At 34.8% G+C, this 17,519-nt stretch overlaps 1 protein-coding gene across 4 annotated transcripts in view; it reads right to left on the bottom strand.

Annotated features, from left to right (window-relative positions):
• The window catches only part of FAR1 (fatty acyl-CoA reductase 1), a 66,575-nt gene that overhangs the window by 18,034 nt on the left and 31,022 nt on the right, over positions 1 to 17,519 (bottom strand). For all 4 annotated transcript variants that reach the window (XR_004288956.1, XM_032356391.1, XM_032356390.1 and 1 more), the window contains exons 2-7: positions 14,610 to 14,805; positions 10,956 to 11,131; positions 4,545 to 4,724; positions 1,886 to 2,063; positions 742 to 786; positions 472 to 590 (exon numbers count right to left, since the gene is read on the bottom strand). Coding sequence is in view for 3 of the 4 variants with exons in the window: in XM_032356391.1 (XP_032212282.1) it covers positions 472 to 590; positions 742 to 786; positions 1,886 to 2,063; positions 4,545 to 4,724; positions 10,956 to 11,131; positions 14,610 to 14,798 (887 nt within the window). In the remaining variant the exon portion in view is untranslated. The remainder of the gene's footprint in view (positions 1 to 471; positions 591 to 741; positions 787 to 1,885; positions 2,064 to 4,544; positions 4,725 to 10,955; positions 11,132 to 14,609; positions 14,806 to 17,519) is intronic.

The raw sequence follows: 17,519 nt of genomic DNA, 5'->3' as shown, positions 1-17,519 counted from the left end.
CTCCCCCCCCCCCCGGCCCCTCCGCCCTGCTTGTGGGCTCTCTGTCTCTCAAACAAACAAACAAATAAATAAATAAACTTTAAAGTTGCTCTAGTATGCCATGTTTGATATATGTAAGCCATTCTCTGAGAATTTCAGGTTTTTATATGACTATACCAAGTTTTACTTTGGATTGTAAAAGCCCTGGGGGGTAGCAGGGTTTTGGGTTTTTCTCTTTCTTAATCCCAAATGAACTTGTCTATCCTAAAGATAGTATATGGAAATTAATGTTAATTCTTAATGACAACTGATGGGACTACTTGCTATAATACTCCCTATGATTAAATCAGCTCCTGCAACTGGAAGTGATAATACCTGTACCTATTGATATGGAAATTATCAGTGCTGAGGGACTAATAACATTAGCCATTAACTCCGTTTTCGCTTCACAGTTACTATGTATTTAACAAGCGACATTGTCACCTCATATACCTATTAACTCCGGAATACCAGGCTGCCGCAAGACTCGTGTTGACAACTACATCTACAGGAACAAGATCTGCAAGGGCATTGTTGGAGGCACGCATTGTTCGAAGAATTCCTTTCCCTGCCTTTGTTGAAATTAAAAACAACACCTTAAGATTTATAAGCCAGAGAGCATACATACACACACACACACACACACACACACACACACGCACGCACGCACACAGAAAACAGAAAAATATGCAGAATGTTAAGTAAGTCATAAGTTTTACTTACCGCAATAAAGAGACCACTTGGTCCATTAAAGTTATCAATCCATCCCTAATACAAAAATTAAAAATAGGGGGAGCTTAGAAATACTATAAACTAGAGATTTATTATTTGAAATATATAACCCCATGTATATACTTAGTTGTCTTCTAAAAACTAAAAAAGACAGCATTCAGATCATAGTATTTCTCTCCTTCTATAACAGAAGCAGTGTTCTCCTGATACTGCAAAAGGTGAAATTAAGTCATTTTCAAAGGGTTATCTACTCTTCCATTAACTCACTACAAAGAGAATTCAATAAAAAGGAGTTTATATCTGTCAAATATTTTAGCTAAATTACACCTACTCAACTTTGATTTTGTTCTATTTACTGAAGCAGCATCCTGAGATTAGGCGGAAATGGGAAATCCTCCTCAAAATTACTGAATAAAACAGAGGAAAAGACAACACTGTCAAAACAACAAAAGAGATGCTCTTACTTACTATCATTACAGAGACCTAGGTGTTTTGTACATCAATTCATCTCTTAGTTTATATCTATTTTCTCTTATTCCAGGGATTCACCAATACCATTAATAGCCTGCTTTTCTATAGCAAATTATCATAGAAATCTCTTATGCTTTTCTAAGCTTATGATCTTTACAGGGAAGGCTTGGAAGGCTTGCCTCTTTTTGGTACCCAAAAACAAACAAAATAAAGTCAGTCCCTGAATAATCTTATCTCTATTTCTTTCATCTCCACAAGGGAAACTATGGTGCAAAAAAAAAAAAAAAAAAAAAACCCCAAGTAAATAATTGTAAAAACAAATGCTGATGTGTCAGAGTCCAATATCTTGCCAGTTAAAGAGAAAACGTAAAATGCAAGGTCTACTTTGACTCCAGACAAATGGCAGCCTTTCATTTAATTATCAGTTAAGATTTTTTAAATGTTTATCTGTATTTCTATATACACAGCATCATATTACAAAAAAGTACCAATAAGTGTCTCTTTCTATGAATGAGAACAATTTTGCCATAGTAAGCCAGGTACAGTAAATAACACCTGCTCAAACAACTGCTCTTTTTAAACAACAAACAACAAACTCTTTTTATACAAAGATAAGACTTAAAATTCTCAATTCCATTATTCACAAAGATTTCTCACAACTTACTGGAAAAGGTTCTTTCCAACTGGCACCAACAATCGATGGCCTTACAATCGCCACATTTAGCTTTGCTCCTTCTTGCTGTACAACATATTCTGCCAATGCTTTTGTGTATATGTATGTATTAGGTCTGTCTCCTATCAACTTTGGTGTGATATCATTTACTAGGCCATCATCCATCCACCTGGTTAGCAAAGAAATTGCATGCAAAAATATTTTCAGATGTTTTACTATAAAATCAGAACCACTTAACTTTGCATATACAATATTTCTGTTGTTGACTCAAATGATTTGACAACTTTTACTAAAAAAAAAAAAAAAAAAAAAAAAAAAGGGAATTGAATCTTACTTTCATTAAACATCAACTACAAGTCCACAGCTCTTATATGTAATTTCTATATCCCAAAAGCTCTGAAAGCCAACAGAGTTCTTTCATAAATAATACGGTGGTGGTAATAACTGATCTGAACTGATTTACGGCCTTTTAAAAAGTACCACTTAGGGTAAATATTCATATACTTCATATGCTTTTGATCAGGGGTGCTATCCCGGATCTAGCTGAAGTTACTTCATATTACAGAGTACACAGATTACATTTCCTTACTGACGTCCAGAGAAATTCCAAAATATATCTGGCCACAAAGGTTTCAGATTAGGAATTACAGATCCACCATACAACCACCAAAACAGCACCATATGTTAATTTATTGCAATGAACACACATTTATAATTAATATAAAAGGTCTAAGGATCTAAGTAGTTCATGTAAAGCCCTTAAAACTGTTACGTTCTCACCAGCAAGACTAACAAATACTAAGGTAAATGATAAAATGCACTGAACCATGCTATAAAAATTCAATTAGCAACCTACTATGAAGTCACAAAATCCCTCTAATTCTCGTAGTGTCTCTGAAGAAAAGCTCTACTCTGATCATCTGTAAAAGGAGGGTGATATACTAGGTGATATCCATGGTCTTTCCAATTCTACATTTCCAATTCCACTATGTTATGTACCTATTTTCAGATATTCTTCTTGTCTATAATGTTATATACAGAGTTGTACATTCAGTATAATGTCACACTCTAAAACTACCCATACTAACTGACGAGGAAGCATAAAACAGATTATCAAGATAAGTTTTCTTCTGTGTGTAGAAGTACTTTTTGTGTGTGGAAGAAAAAGAATCTAGGGAAACTGAAGGGAGGTTGCTACTCAACTTAGGAAAAATTCCACAGTGGAGATGAGTCTTAAAAAATGGAACAGGTGCTGCACTAGAACAATAGCATAAAGTATGAACTGGCTAAACCAAGGAGAGATGTTAGCCAGGAAGCCTCATCACTGGGAGTGAGTTTACAGAGCCAATCTATGAGCTGCCCTAAAATGATCTATTAGCTAGATTTCTTTGTGCGCAAAGAAAATACAGAATTACAAGTGCTTTCTCAGCAACTTAGATGTTTACATATACCAACCACTAAAAAGAGAAAAAGTAAAAAGATTCTTTAGTTTCTGCATTCAACTTTTCCCTGAGATAGTAAACGCTTCTGACTACTGACCTGCGGGAACAAGGAGGTAAGTATTTGGGACCATCTGAGAAATGGAGTCAGAAAACAGAAACAGGGAACTTTAAGAATGTCTTGGTAAACTCCTATTCTTACTTATTTTCTTATAACCTGTCTTCTTCCTCAGACTGATCACCAGGAAAGCCTTAAAGAAAAAGACTTATATGTGCTTATTCTAGGAAAAAACTTGGGAAAACAATGAACACTCTCTAGCATCCTTAGGAAAAAAATAATTTGAGAAAGCAGGGACAGTAGACAGAGCTGAAAGTAGATAGGATCTCTAAGAAGAAAGGAAACCTAAGGGAAACAGAGAAGAACAAAGGAGGACAAAGTCCACAGGGCTGTTATTGGAGTTGATTAATGAGTATGTTCAGATATGATGGACCAAGAATTTTCCATAACTCTAGTCCACTAAAGAAGAAAAGACCCTTCTTTTTGTTTTTGCTCTGATCCTATTTGTTTGGTTCACTTGATGAGAAAGTGCAGCCTGAAGTAAATGAAATCTTGACCCTGCTGACTTCACTTATGCCGTATCTATCAAATATTCACAAGTATTTCTCAAATAATTGCTGATATGATCCTAATCCTTAGAAAGATAATAAACAACAACACTAGGAGTGTCATTTAAAGGAATGGGACTGGACCATCTAATAATTTAAGGCCTCTACACAGATACTCTCCACTTAGGGGAAAAAAGAATAATTTTTTAATCAATTAGAACCTTGCCATTGAACAGCCAAGTCATTAGTCTCCATGGGTATCAGGCACTTCTTATAGTTGCTAGATTAACTCCCTGAAAAACAGAGGCCCTAATATCATGGATGGGTTGTTCAGAGACCTTCCTCCAACCCTCACACCTGGTCAAATGTGAAAGATCCACCCTGACTTCAGCAACAGTCATTCAAAAATAAATCTGCACAGTAAGAACATAGGAGATATGTAGTAATTGGCTGAATAAGGAAGAGATAAATGTAAAGATACACATAGGTATAGAGAGAGAGAGAGAGAGAAACTGAAATAGACCAAGAAATACACACAAATAGATAAACATGGGTCCAAGGTTTGGGGATCAAATCAAATGTGTATCAATTTAAAACAAACATACTCTAAAGAATCAATCAGCTTCTTGGGATCCACAGGAGGCGGGTAGACTACTTCATCAATATGCTTTCGATTGCAGTAGGCATATGCTGTTGATACATGCATGAATACTTCCAGATTCTTCATTTGTTGTGCAAGGAGAATAAGCTGGCGTGTAGCAATCACATTTAACTGAACAGCATCTCTATAAAAGAAAAAGTGACAATGAAAAATTAGGAAGCTTTCCCAGTGAAAACTTAGAAAGTCATTTATTTCACCTGCTAAAATATTTTTATTTCCAGTAGACAGAGATTTTTTTGTTTCTTTACAACTGATCCCGTAGGTCTGGTCTTGTATCTTATTTCACTATAAAGTACATCCATTCTATCAGTTGAGGTTAAAAAGAAAGATATTCCGATTTTATAAAAGAAGCCTCACACTAGGATTTTTAAAAAAAAATTAAAATTTTTAAATTACCCAGAAATAAACACAAGTAACTTCAGTCTTTGGATTTTATACATACATTTTGAAGTCCTGTTACACTTCTCTTGCACCTTGGTTTTTAAAAACACACTGTTTCATGATATGGAATTACAAATAAGTAATCAGGATGGTGAAGTAATTTTAAAATGCTAAGGCAGAGTCACTAATAAAGGTAAAACAGTCAAAGAAAACTCAGAAACATTAAGTCATATTAACATATAATCAAGTAAGAATATGTCTATTTCCCTGTGTAGCAATTAATCCAAATACTTTTTAAAGACCAGCTTACAATTTCAAAGGTGTATTATAATAAAATGGGTATATTTTGTCACAAGAGGCACATGCAAGACACAAAAATGATCTATATAGTATTCTCTCATTGAAATTTACCCAAAGTAAATAATTTCACAAATGCAAAAATATATATGCAGAAAAATAATGAAGCCTCATCCAGTAATAGCAAAAGCCTAGAGAACATAAATGTTTACTATGAATGAAATGAATAAACTTTAACAAAGCAGGTATTTTATCATAACCAAAGAATAGAGTCATTTAAAATAATTATATGGTAAGTATGAAAACATGGGAAATCTGCATGAATATTTTAAAAATACATATATTGTAAAGTAAAGCAGGATTAAGAACAAGACTCTGGAATAAGACCTGGGTTCAAATTCTGACTTGGGCTCCTCATGAGCTAGCACTCAGGGACCTTATTAGTTAGTCAAGCACTCAGGCCTCAATTTCCTCACCTGTAAATGGGAACAGTCTACCTACTAGGATTTGTATAAAATTAAATGAAATAAATAGCTTGCAAATATTTAGCATTACTCATTCCTAAACAGGCACTAAAATAGGCATTCAGTAAATATAACTAATGGTAATGAGCTGGTGGGTAGTTTTTACTTGTTATTTGAACGAAAAAAAGGTTGATATACTCAACCCCAATAATACTGTAATAAAACTGGCCAAGTAATACATTGTTGGTGACCACATTGATATAACTGATTCAAAAGAGATTAACACAAAAGTACCGGGAAGTACAGAAATGATATAATTACTAATCTAGTTAACCTACTGAAATTAACTCAAAGGAAAAACTTGTTCTAACTGTAATTTTTCAAAGAAAGAAATGAAAATTTCCTAAATTTGCTATACCTAGTGAATATTATACACATATTATGATGTATCAACATAGTGGAATACCATCACATCACAAAAATTTTAACTATGAAAAGAATTAGAAATGTGGAAATTGTTTCCCTAAGAAAAATCAGAAGCTTTCTTTACATTTTATGTAAAACAATGTATGTTCAAAGACAGACCACGAGGGAATGTTTTTAAAATTATAATAGTTTTTAAGAACTTCCCCAAGTTCTTACATTTTCAGTATTTAAGAAGAAAAAATCCAACTATTCTTTTAAAAGGCCAGGATATGTCACTGATAGAATCTGGTCCACTTGACTATAAAGCAGTCCTTTGATATCTATTCACATTTGGAAAACAATGGGGATGGGGAGGGTACTGTTTTGAGAAAAACTATACAGAAAATATTCTGTTACAGGTTCCTGAGGACAGGACAACAAGTTCTGGGTCACCAAGAACAAGAAATAATTTAAGAGAGAAAAAGTCCTGTGCATTATTTTTTCCTTTAATTTAATAGTATCCGAGGGTTCATGAAAACATACTGGAAGGTATTTTTTTTTTTAATGAAGTAATTGGTTTGAGGTCTTAGATCACAAATGTATCTTTTTGCTTCTTTATCTCAACTAAGGGGGGAAAATCTGCTCAAATGGAAATTCAGCAAAAAAGACATGTCACAGAGAGGATACAGTCCACTAGACTGTAAGGCAATATGCTATTTTCTTTTGCATTTGTAAAACAATGAAGCAAGGGAGAGTAATGTTTTGGGAGCAGTACACAAAGGATATTCTGTTACAGGTTCCTGAGGACAGTGACAGAATTTCTGGGTCACTGAAAATAAGGAATAATTTCAGAGAGAACATTCCTGTACCTTGTCTGCTACCCCTGTACCTGAGAGCACAAACCTGAAAGCACATTACATACCTACATAAGTAACTCTCAGTATCTCTGCAAGGCTAATAATCTCACTCTGTTTTACCACCATTCAATTTCTACTCCAACGAACTTTAGGCTGAGACCCTGACATGTTAGATCAGAAAGCCAAAAAATAATAATATTCCCATCGTTTGATTATATGGAGCCATAAATCATCTCAAATAACATTAGCTTTTGGAGGAGGGGGCAAAATGAACACATCTTTGTTAATTAAGGTCCGTCATTAATGTAGACATAGAAGTCACTTCAAAAATAAATAAATAAATAAATAAATAAGAAAGAAAGAACTCTATTTGAACTGCCAGTAAATCTTCTTCATCTGCCTTGTGCAGATATATATCCTGGATGGTTCAAAATCTGTGTTAGTAATACTTCTAAGACTTTAAACCAGAGATCTCAGCTTGGCATGACGAACACCTGAGAGTTTATTAAAAATGTAGATTGCTGGACCTCATCCTCAGACACTTTGTAATATCTGAATTGAAGCCTGGAAAACTATATATATTACGTATATATTTATTTATATAGTTTTATAGATTAAATTATATATATGAACATATATATTCATATTTAAGATTTTATTTTTTTTAATGTAACCTCTACCCTCAGTATGCAGCTCAAACTCATGACCCCAAGATCAAGAATCAGATGCTCTACCGATTGAGCCAGCCAGGTGCCCCTGAAAAATCGTATTTTAAATAAGTTCCCCAAACCATTTTGATATCTCTTTCCCCTTCCCCACTTCAAAGAAAATACTTCCTAGATGAGATCTCATCAGTATTGCTAATTTTTTTTTTTTTAATTACATGAAGACATAGATACAGACATCTAGGGACCAATTAATCAATCTTACGGTAGGGGACTCAGACATCTATAATTTAAAATCATACTCAGGAGTCTCATTACAGATAAAGATTCCTGGGTATTATCCCAAACCAGAGATTCTGAATTTTCTAAGAAAATTTCCAGAAATTCCTAAGATTCATATAATGCATTCTGAAGTGGGATAGTTGGTGCCCTTTAGACTTAATAGCTTCTTAATTCCTTTCTCATCATCCATCTTTACTTCCAGGCCTTTCAAAATACCTACTCCCATATGCATATGTTCATATTCACATATTCTCACATTTAAATTGCTGCATCTCTGAAATCTCATACTAAGAATTTCCCCCAGACCATACCATCTGCCCTTCCATTTCTCCCTGTAAGCCTGTTTTCTGTCCTCATCATGGTCTCTAGTTTCTTGACACTCCTTTATTCTCAACTCCACTGTCCTACCTTTACTTTCTTTATTACCTTAGAAACACCAGACCCCAGAATCAACTAAGAAGTTCCCTTCATTATTCTCAGTATCACTCTCTCATCTTTTGTCAGTATTTCTTTACAATTCCTAATCGACCCACTTTTTCCCACCTCCAGATTTATAAACTATCAGATCTGAAAATCAATGAGCTCTACCACCTCTCAATTCTCACAGAAATTAAGTATGCTCTTTAGTGACCCCTTACTTTCTATCCTACTTTACAATTATTTAAGCAAATCTATCTCCCTTTTTAGACTATAAGGACTTCGCGAAAAGAATCTGTGTACAATTTTTCTTGGCTTCTTCCAAAATATTGGGTTATAATGTTGGGAGTAAAATCTGGATTATTTTTTGCCTTGGCAATAAAGTCTCTGTGCCATTTTTTATTTGTGGCGCTAAAGTTAAAAATGACTATGAAGAGTGTTTTTTAAGCAGTTATTATACACCAACCTACACTATTTTAAAATGTCTGGCCCAAATCTAATGTTGCAATATCAACACTTATACATTAATATACATTAAAACTGCTTCACAGAAAACAGTAATTTCAATGTAATGACTAAGATTAGGTCAGTAAATATAGATGCCTTAACAAGGGAATAAATTTTATTATTCCTCTATATATCCTCCTTGCACTATGAGATCTATAGTAAAGATAAAAGAATAATGAAAAGATTACCCTTTCCTCAATGGTAGACTTGCTTACTCTAAGGGGAAAAAAGAGAAAAGATTCCTGAAAGGACTGTACTTTGGTCGTTCTCCGTAAAGGTTCCTTTGAGGAGTTTCATCCTAAGGTTCTGTTTGCAAATCAACTTCCCCCTTTAAGCTAATGGGGACTATACCACAATTATCCAGTAAATATATACCTTTTTTTCTTTAAAACAGTTTCATAAGGCTGTGTGAATTTTCTTTTGGTTATGAAAAACAATGAAAGCTAGAACTATGGAGGGAAATATGTTAGATTATGATTTAATACTAAAAACCTACCTGTTATCATACTGTCCAAGGACAGTAAGTGGCAAGTATCAAAAATGTATATAAATACACATATATGTACACATACCTTTTGTGAAAGTGAAATATTACTATAGCTCTACTGAGATTCTTTTGTCACTCTTGAATCATGAATACATAATGGCTGTATTAAAACAACTAGAAAGTAAATAAATAATTATCACCAGATAATAAACGATAAACTCAAAGTTAGAGCTAAGGTATATAATTCCAAAACTTATGTCCTATCCAGGACACAGTGCTGTATCAACTTCTTCAAGTATAAAATGGACTTGCCCACAATATTACAGTGGTAACCTTAGCATGGCAATAAAATAATGAATGAAAAAATTTACCCTGAAAACTATAAAGTACTATTAAAGAAATGTAAGTGACTATCACAGTGCCCTCACCTGGGACATAGGCAAAACTTACTGTAATGCTTTGGTGCTGAACTGTCACATTATAAAATGTCAATTAAGATTTATACTTCTACATTAAAGACTTTACAGGAAATAATCTAAAAACTCTCTCTTTTTTTTTTTTAAGATTTTATTTATTTATTTGACAGGCAGAGATCACAAGTAGGCAGAGAGGCAGGCAGAGAGAGAGAGAGAGCGAGCAAGAAGCAGGAGGCTCCCTGCGGAGCAGACAGACTGATGCGGGGCAGCGGGGCTCGATCCCAGGACTCTCGGATCGTGAAATGATCCAAAGGCAGAGGTTTTAATCCACTGAGCCACCAAAGCACCCCTAAAAACTCTTTATAAACAAAATTTAATTTAAAAACATTTTAAGAAGGGCTTCAAGTAATTTTAAATCTTAAAAAAGTCTGTCCTATTTTAACTGGCATAAGTCTATACAATTAGATAAACATTAAAAAACAGTATTTTTGAACATATCATCAAAAAGAATCCTCTAAATTAAGAACCATTATTTAAAATGCAGATCTGTGAGATTTTTTAAAAACCGTCAACATGTACAATGTTATTTTTTCTTGAAACAGGCATCCTGACAGAAGTCCAAATTATTTTTCTTTTTTTAAATTATTTTTCTAATTAAACTTCTGTCCACTGTTGCCTATCCCTATTAATGCTACCAAGTTTAAAAAAAAAAAAAGAAGGTATGACTTAAATTTATAAGCCATTTTACCTTACTCTGCAAAACCTGAGTTCTTTTTTTCTAATTTTCAGATGGATATGCGCAGAATAAAAAAATAAAGCCACTGAGATATAGGCTTCTGAAACAAAGAGGAAACAAACACTATTTAGGAAACAAACACTATTTAGCTGTTAAGACCAACATACCTACTAAAGGAAAATTTCTTTCTCCTACTCCATACTTCCCTGCCTTACAGTTAAATTCAAGGCAACTTCTTCTAATATAGAGACTAGTTGCCCAATGTTTCTAAACTGGTAACAAGAAGAAAATTCTCTTAACACTCTTTAGGACACTGAAAGTCACAATTAACATAGGGCCAGCAAACAGTTTTATATCACTTTCAGAACGATTTCACTAAAAAGAATTCAAATTTTTTAAACGATGCTGAAGCTCAAATGTCATATACATACGTTTACTTACCTTAAATTTTCATTAAACCTTACTGTAGCTGCACAGTGGAATATAATATTGATAGAATCTATGATGATCTCTTTATCTTCTTCACTAAGAGCCAGTTTTGGTTGGGTGAGTTCACTGTTGATCGCTATAACCTTCTCTCTAAATTCTGGATTTTCATCTCTCAATCTGTCAAAGAGCTATCCAAGGGGATAAAATGTTAGGGCAGTATTTTTCAACTTTCTATAAAGCCCACCAGCACCCCACCAAGGATTGCTATTCTTAAAACTTCCAACTATGTTAATCCTAAAACTTCTATTCCTAACTGCTTCCATTATGTAAAGAAAATACCCCATGAAACCCACATTATTATGCCCATTTTACAGATGAGGACTCAGAGACACCGAGCTGGTAGTTTGCAATTAAATATAAATTGCCCATGCCTTTGCTGACTAGATTAAATTGAACTGTCCCGCAGAATAGATTTAAGCAGTATACACATCAGGACAATGTTTTTTTTTTTGTTTTTTTTGTTTTTGACATCAGGACAATGCTTAAAGTGATCATTCAGATTTCTAAAATCCAGATCTTAATTTATCACTTCATTTTATTTTGGTTTTATTCTGTTACAGTAGATTACAGTAAAATGCCATGATTCATGATCTATATTAAATCTGTAAAACCTACAACATTTTTAGAAGGGAAAAAAAGTAAGTATGTTGAAGAAAACAAAAGTTGGTAAGCAAATATGCAGATTAGAATCTGGACAAACTTGAAAAATATCATATATACAATATTCCTTAAGTATACTAGAAGAAATAAATCAACTAAAGAATCAGTTAGATCCTAAGGTGATTATAGGGTAAAGGCACATTCAACTGTGAGTCAAATTTAATTTTTCATCTCAGATTTTATAAAGAAATACAGATGCTACCTCCAGATCACTGCTCTATTATACTTTGAGTCTCCACTTCATTTAAAGTTCATATTTGTAGTTTGAGCAGAGATTCTCAATCTGGGAAGAAAATCAATACAGCATATATAATGCTCATTTTCACTCCCTTAATGGATATAACTGTTCCCTTCCACTACTGTTATTTAGTGATTTCAACATTTATGCGCTCTTGTATTAGTTATCAAGCATCTACAAAGCATTTCAGATGAGCCAGGCACCTCCTAGACACTGAGAAACAAACCAACAATCTCTCCCGCAGTCTATTTAGAATCTGACAGGAAAAGCCAGACACGTAAACACAATTAAAATACTATGTTAAAGATAATAAAATAGGGGTAATATTATAGTGTTATGAGACTGTACAGGAGGAAAAACCCACCCAGCTGGGGAAGGACCAGAAATTATAAAATAGAACGACAGTGTTCCAGGCAGAGAAAGCAGCATATGTAACTACCTAGAAGTGAGAGACAATTAACATTTGGGGAGTTAAAATAATTCAATAAGACTTAGCCAGTGACTAAATATGAGGGATAAGGAAATGTGAACTCCACAAGGACAGGGATCACATCTATTTTGTTCAGCACTAAGGTCCCAATTAGCTGAGTGCCTGGCAAGATGTAAACATGGTAAACTTTCACTTAAACATTACTTTAAGTGAATAAACTAATTAAGTGGAAGACCTGGAAAGAGAACAAAGTACAGTTACGGAGACACAAGTTCAGTTTTTGAATGTTGGGTGTAAAGAATCTGTGGGACACCCAGAACACAGTTCTAGAAGAAGCAACTGGGTCTGCAGGTCTGGAGTTCAGGGAAGAGAAGAGTCAGACTACACATGGATTTTACTAATCATATACAGGGACCCCTGGGAAGAGAAGATCACCCAGATAGCAGCAGTGATGAGCACCCTTGGTCCAGACTAGATAAAGCTTTTTCCAAATCTATTAAAATACAACCATCCATCTCATGTAAAATAAAGGATGCTGAGTAATCACCTAACTGGGTCTAGTAAGAAGAGATCAAGGCCTACAATAGAACTCTGAAGAACATCAATGTTTAAGGGGCAGGCTGAAAAAAAAGCAACCTGAGGAATGACCAGAAAAGTACTTTTAATACCTTGAATTTACACTTTTCATTCTCCCACACTGCCAATGACCTTTAACTCCTGTTCATATCAGATATCTCAAACAAACAAGATAGACAGGCTCATGCTGCTTCGTAAGTTACATCTCAGACCTGATACTTTTCCCTTCTCTAGCCTCCATCTCTTTATTCAACACTATCTCTTCCAGTGTGTTTAATCCACGGGCATCCCAACCAGTTCCTACTTTATTATGTTCACTAATGGCCTCTTTAATATACTTTGTTCCCCTTCCAGAATTTATCCCGTGCTCAATTATTTTAGTTCAACCTACCACCATATTAATGGAGTTTCTTTTCTCAGAGACATTCATCAGTGGTTCTCACCTTGGGGAAATGTTTCCCCCAAGGGAACATCTGGTGATGTCTGGAGACATTTTTGGTTGTCACAACTGGGAGGCCAGGCCAGGAGGGAGGAGCTTCTGACATCCAAACTCCATATAGTTTATTATTAGGTAAATTACTAAAGTTCAATAAAATTTCAGGCTTTAAGTATAAGGTATTCTTTTCCTCTAAAACTCTGACTTACTGTGGAGGAAAGTTTTTAGATCCACTGCCCTAGAGACCCCATAGGAGATGGCCAAACCTCTGACATTTTACTTAGGCTCTCAATTCCAGTCAAGACTTTAACATCAGTAATCGCTCCTATCAAGTCTTTCTTGACACTTCTATACTCCGTCTTGCTTCCTTTTCCCTCTTAAAAATTCTCTTGCCCATTTAGGCAATGATTCTATCTTATTTATCCCTGAATTCAACCCCCTACAATAAATCAAGTGCCCAACAGTGAGTATGTACAGTAAATGTTTTCTGAAATATAAGAAATGAGTAACAATAAATAACCTCTTACTAGGGGAGGGAGTTGTTAGGAGGGGGGATTAAAACATACTAATTACAAGTGATTAAAAGATACTAGATACTACCAACTAACTAAAAAATTACATAGCTACTACACTAAACTTACTGCCAATGAATGTCAGATAAATTCATTCATTCGGAGAGAATTCAAAGCTTATGACTGTGAGATAATTTTACACCAGCTCATTTCCATTTTTTCTTAACAATATATTTCTCTAAAAAGTTTCAAAATGTATGACCTATTCTTGTATCCTAAATGACCCCTCTGTCATCATGTTCTTATTTCTCAAATAGGAATATGTGACTTTGCTACTTCTTAAGATGGTTGTGGGGAGCAGTCAGTGCTTACAAATTTTTAAGTGTTATAAAAGGACAGTGCTTAACAGCATAGTAGGTACTAGTTAGAACCACCTCTTAATTATTATTCTGAATACTATCTAAAATACCTAGTAATTACAAGTAATAGGTTTCAAATATTCTAAAAACACATTAAATATCTAACATACAGGTATTTTAGAACTTGTCATACAACTTTGCCCATACAGGAAAGCTATTTTTCTCCTACTGATCGTAAGTCGTATCTAGTATATTGACATTCTGTAGGATTTTTTTTTCAATAGTTTTTTTCAGAATACTAAAGAAATAAACTGAGCTGTTTACAATGGTTACAATAATTATACATACAAACACATTCTTTTCTTTCCTCCAAATGATCATTTTCCCCCACTTACCTTGCCACTAATAATTTCTTCTACTCGTTCTTTGGGTGTCTGTCCAGCTTTCTGCCTCACCAAAACATACACTGAATTCACCTTAGGACAAGACCTCAGCAACTTTTCCAGAAGTACCTTCCCTAGGAAACCGGTAGCTCCAGTGAGGAGGACATTCTTGCCTTCATAGTATTCTGGGATTGAAACCATTCTGATCCTAAGGAAAACACAGCAAATAAACATTAGTTCAAAGATTTATGTTAATTCTTATGTACTAAAAATCTCTTGGTATCGAAATATTTTATTTAATTTTTTTAAAGATTTATTTATTTATTTATTTGACAGAGATCACAAGTAGACAGAGAGGCAGGCAGAGAGAGAAGAGGAAGGAGGCTCCCTGCCGAGCAGAGAGCCTGACTCGAGGCCCGATCCCAGGACCCTGGGATCACAACCTAAGCCGAAGGCAGAGGCCTTAACCCACTGAGCCACCCAGGCACCACACAAAATATTTTAAAGGACAGGCAAAAATTAAAGTCGAATGTTAACAAAAGGGGACTTTAATCTTTGGCTCACGGTAGTACGGTGGCAGGAATAATGAACAGCAAAATTGGCTTCTGATCCCTGTTTTCCCCTTGTATCATCCCAGACAAATCACTCACCTTCTCTGGGCTTGGGCTTCTTTAGCACAGTTTGTACTAAATGACCTCTAAAAATTCCTTCCAGCAGTAAGAACCCAAATCGTCATTTAAACCTCTGCTAAACCCTACACACAAATGAATCCTATTTCTCTGTTTCCAAAAGGATTTATAACACCAAATAGAGGTCAGCAGCAAGACTCAATAGCCTAGCTTGTATAACATGGTGAAGTATCATATTCACCTATCATCACCAGTTGGAATAAGAAGAGGTAACACCAAGTCCTTTCTCTTCCATGTCTGTAGTGACAAAATATCCAAAAGGTGCTTAACTCTCCCTTTTAAAAAAGTCACAGAAAGAAATACATTGGCTGACTTATCTTCCCTGTTCAAATTCTACTAAAACAGCAGAAAAGATAGTATACTAAGAGAACAAATAAAAGAACCATGATGAACAGGAAAAAAACAAGATGCAGGAGGATTCGTGCAGTATGTCACTATTCAAAGCTCAAACACATTCAAAACAATGTTCTTTATTGTTTAGAAATGCACACACAGGATAATATTAATAGATGCATAGGAGGGAGTGCAATACAATCAGAGAAGAGCTTTCAACATCAACTGTATTTACATTTTCCTTATGCTAGGGAGTAGACACATTTATGTTACGTCCAAATTTTTCATAATGATAAAATAATAAATTCATAACAATCTGAAGAAACAGACCCATTAACAAGCAGAAAGGAGGGAGAGATGGAAGAAAAGAAGGAAATTATTTCTAGAAGAAACCGCCAAGACTAAACTGACAGAGAAGCCAAAGCAGAAGAAACAGCAACTAAAGCAAAGCAAGCATAGAAAAGGACTTGCATGGAGCCAAGGGATATCCCACCCCGCTGAACAGAGAAGACCAAGCTCGGGATCAAGCAAGTGTATTAAAGTATAGGGAAATCAAGGTAATTGAAGGACTGCTTCACACAACAGCAGAGGCACTCATGACAGTCTTACTTCCTATATAAACTTGAGTTCCCAAGGCTTAGTATTCAGTTCTGCTGAGAAGAACATCCAGCATGGGTTCTAAAAACAAAAGAGAAGTAGGGCTGAGCCTGGCCTCGCTCCTAACATCCACAAATTTTGGTGGGGGAGGTGGAGAATCAGGAGAGAGGAAATTATACCAACCAAAAGGAAAAAAGTCTCATAGCACTTGAGCCTCAGAATAAATTTTAGGTCCTAAACCTACCTGACTCCTGTTAGCCTTTAAGACAAACTCACACAGAATTCTCAATCAATATCTCTAGAGAAAATCTCTTTTGGAAAAACAGACCTCAAATAACTGAGAGGAAGCCAATATGAATCACCAAAACCAGTCATCCTGGTCCTTTATAAATATGAATAGATAACCAAGGATCACCAGATATTTAAAGAAATGCCTAACAAAATTAAGGATCAAAATGAAAAGCAACAGAATCAATCACAAAGGAAACTAAAGGAATGAAAAATTTAAAGAAAATTTAAATTCTAACAAATTTTTCAAGCCATTCACAAGAATACTGCATCCATAAAATAAGCGAACTACTATGGAAAAGGAACAGAAGAGTAAGAAAGCCTGTGAAAATCAGAAATTCAGATGAACAGAGAAAATACAATAAATACAAAAACTATTTAAGTTAATTTAAAAGGTCACAAAATTTAAGTTTTACATGAAAAAAAAGCAAATGTATTTCTATACATCGGCAACACAGAAAATGAAGTAACAACAAAAAAAAACTATACCACTTATCACACCATCCAAAACACTATGGAAAATAGCCAATACTGATGAGTAAAGAGAAAACCCATGTACACTGCTTGTGGGAATGTAAAATGGTTCGGCTGCTGTGGGAAAGGCTAGTAGTGCCTTAAAAAGTTAAACACAGAATTGTATGACCTTGCAATTCCACTCCTAAAAAACTGACAACAGGTACTCAAACAATTCCATGTACATGCCTATTTTTATAGCAGCACTGTCTGCAACAGCCAGAAAGTACAAATAGCTCAAAATGTCCATTAACAGCTAAACAGATAAACAAATAACAGCATACACCTGCAATGAAATACTCTTCAGCCATAAAAAGGAATGACGAACTGGCACACACTGCACTAGGGAAATGAACTTTAAAAACATACTAAGTGAAATAATCCAGATACAAAACATCACATACTACACTGATTTCATGTATAGAAATATCCAGAACAAATCAATCCATATAGACAGAATATAGATTGGTGGTGGTTGGCAGGGGCTGAGGGGTGAGGAGCA

The sequence above is a fragment of the Mustela erminea genome, chromosome 9 (assembly GCF_009829155.1).
Source record: "Mustela erminea isolate mMusErm1 chromosome 9, mMusErm1.Pri, whole genome shotgun sequence".
Lineage (NCBI taxonomy): Eukaryota > Metazoa > Chordata > Mammalia > Carnivora > Mustelidae > Mustela > Mustela erminea.
Note: the sequence above shows the minus strand (reverse complement) of the source record. Positions and strands in the feature narration are given on the sequence as shown.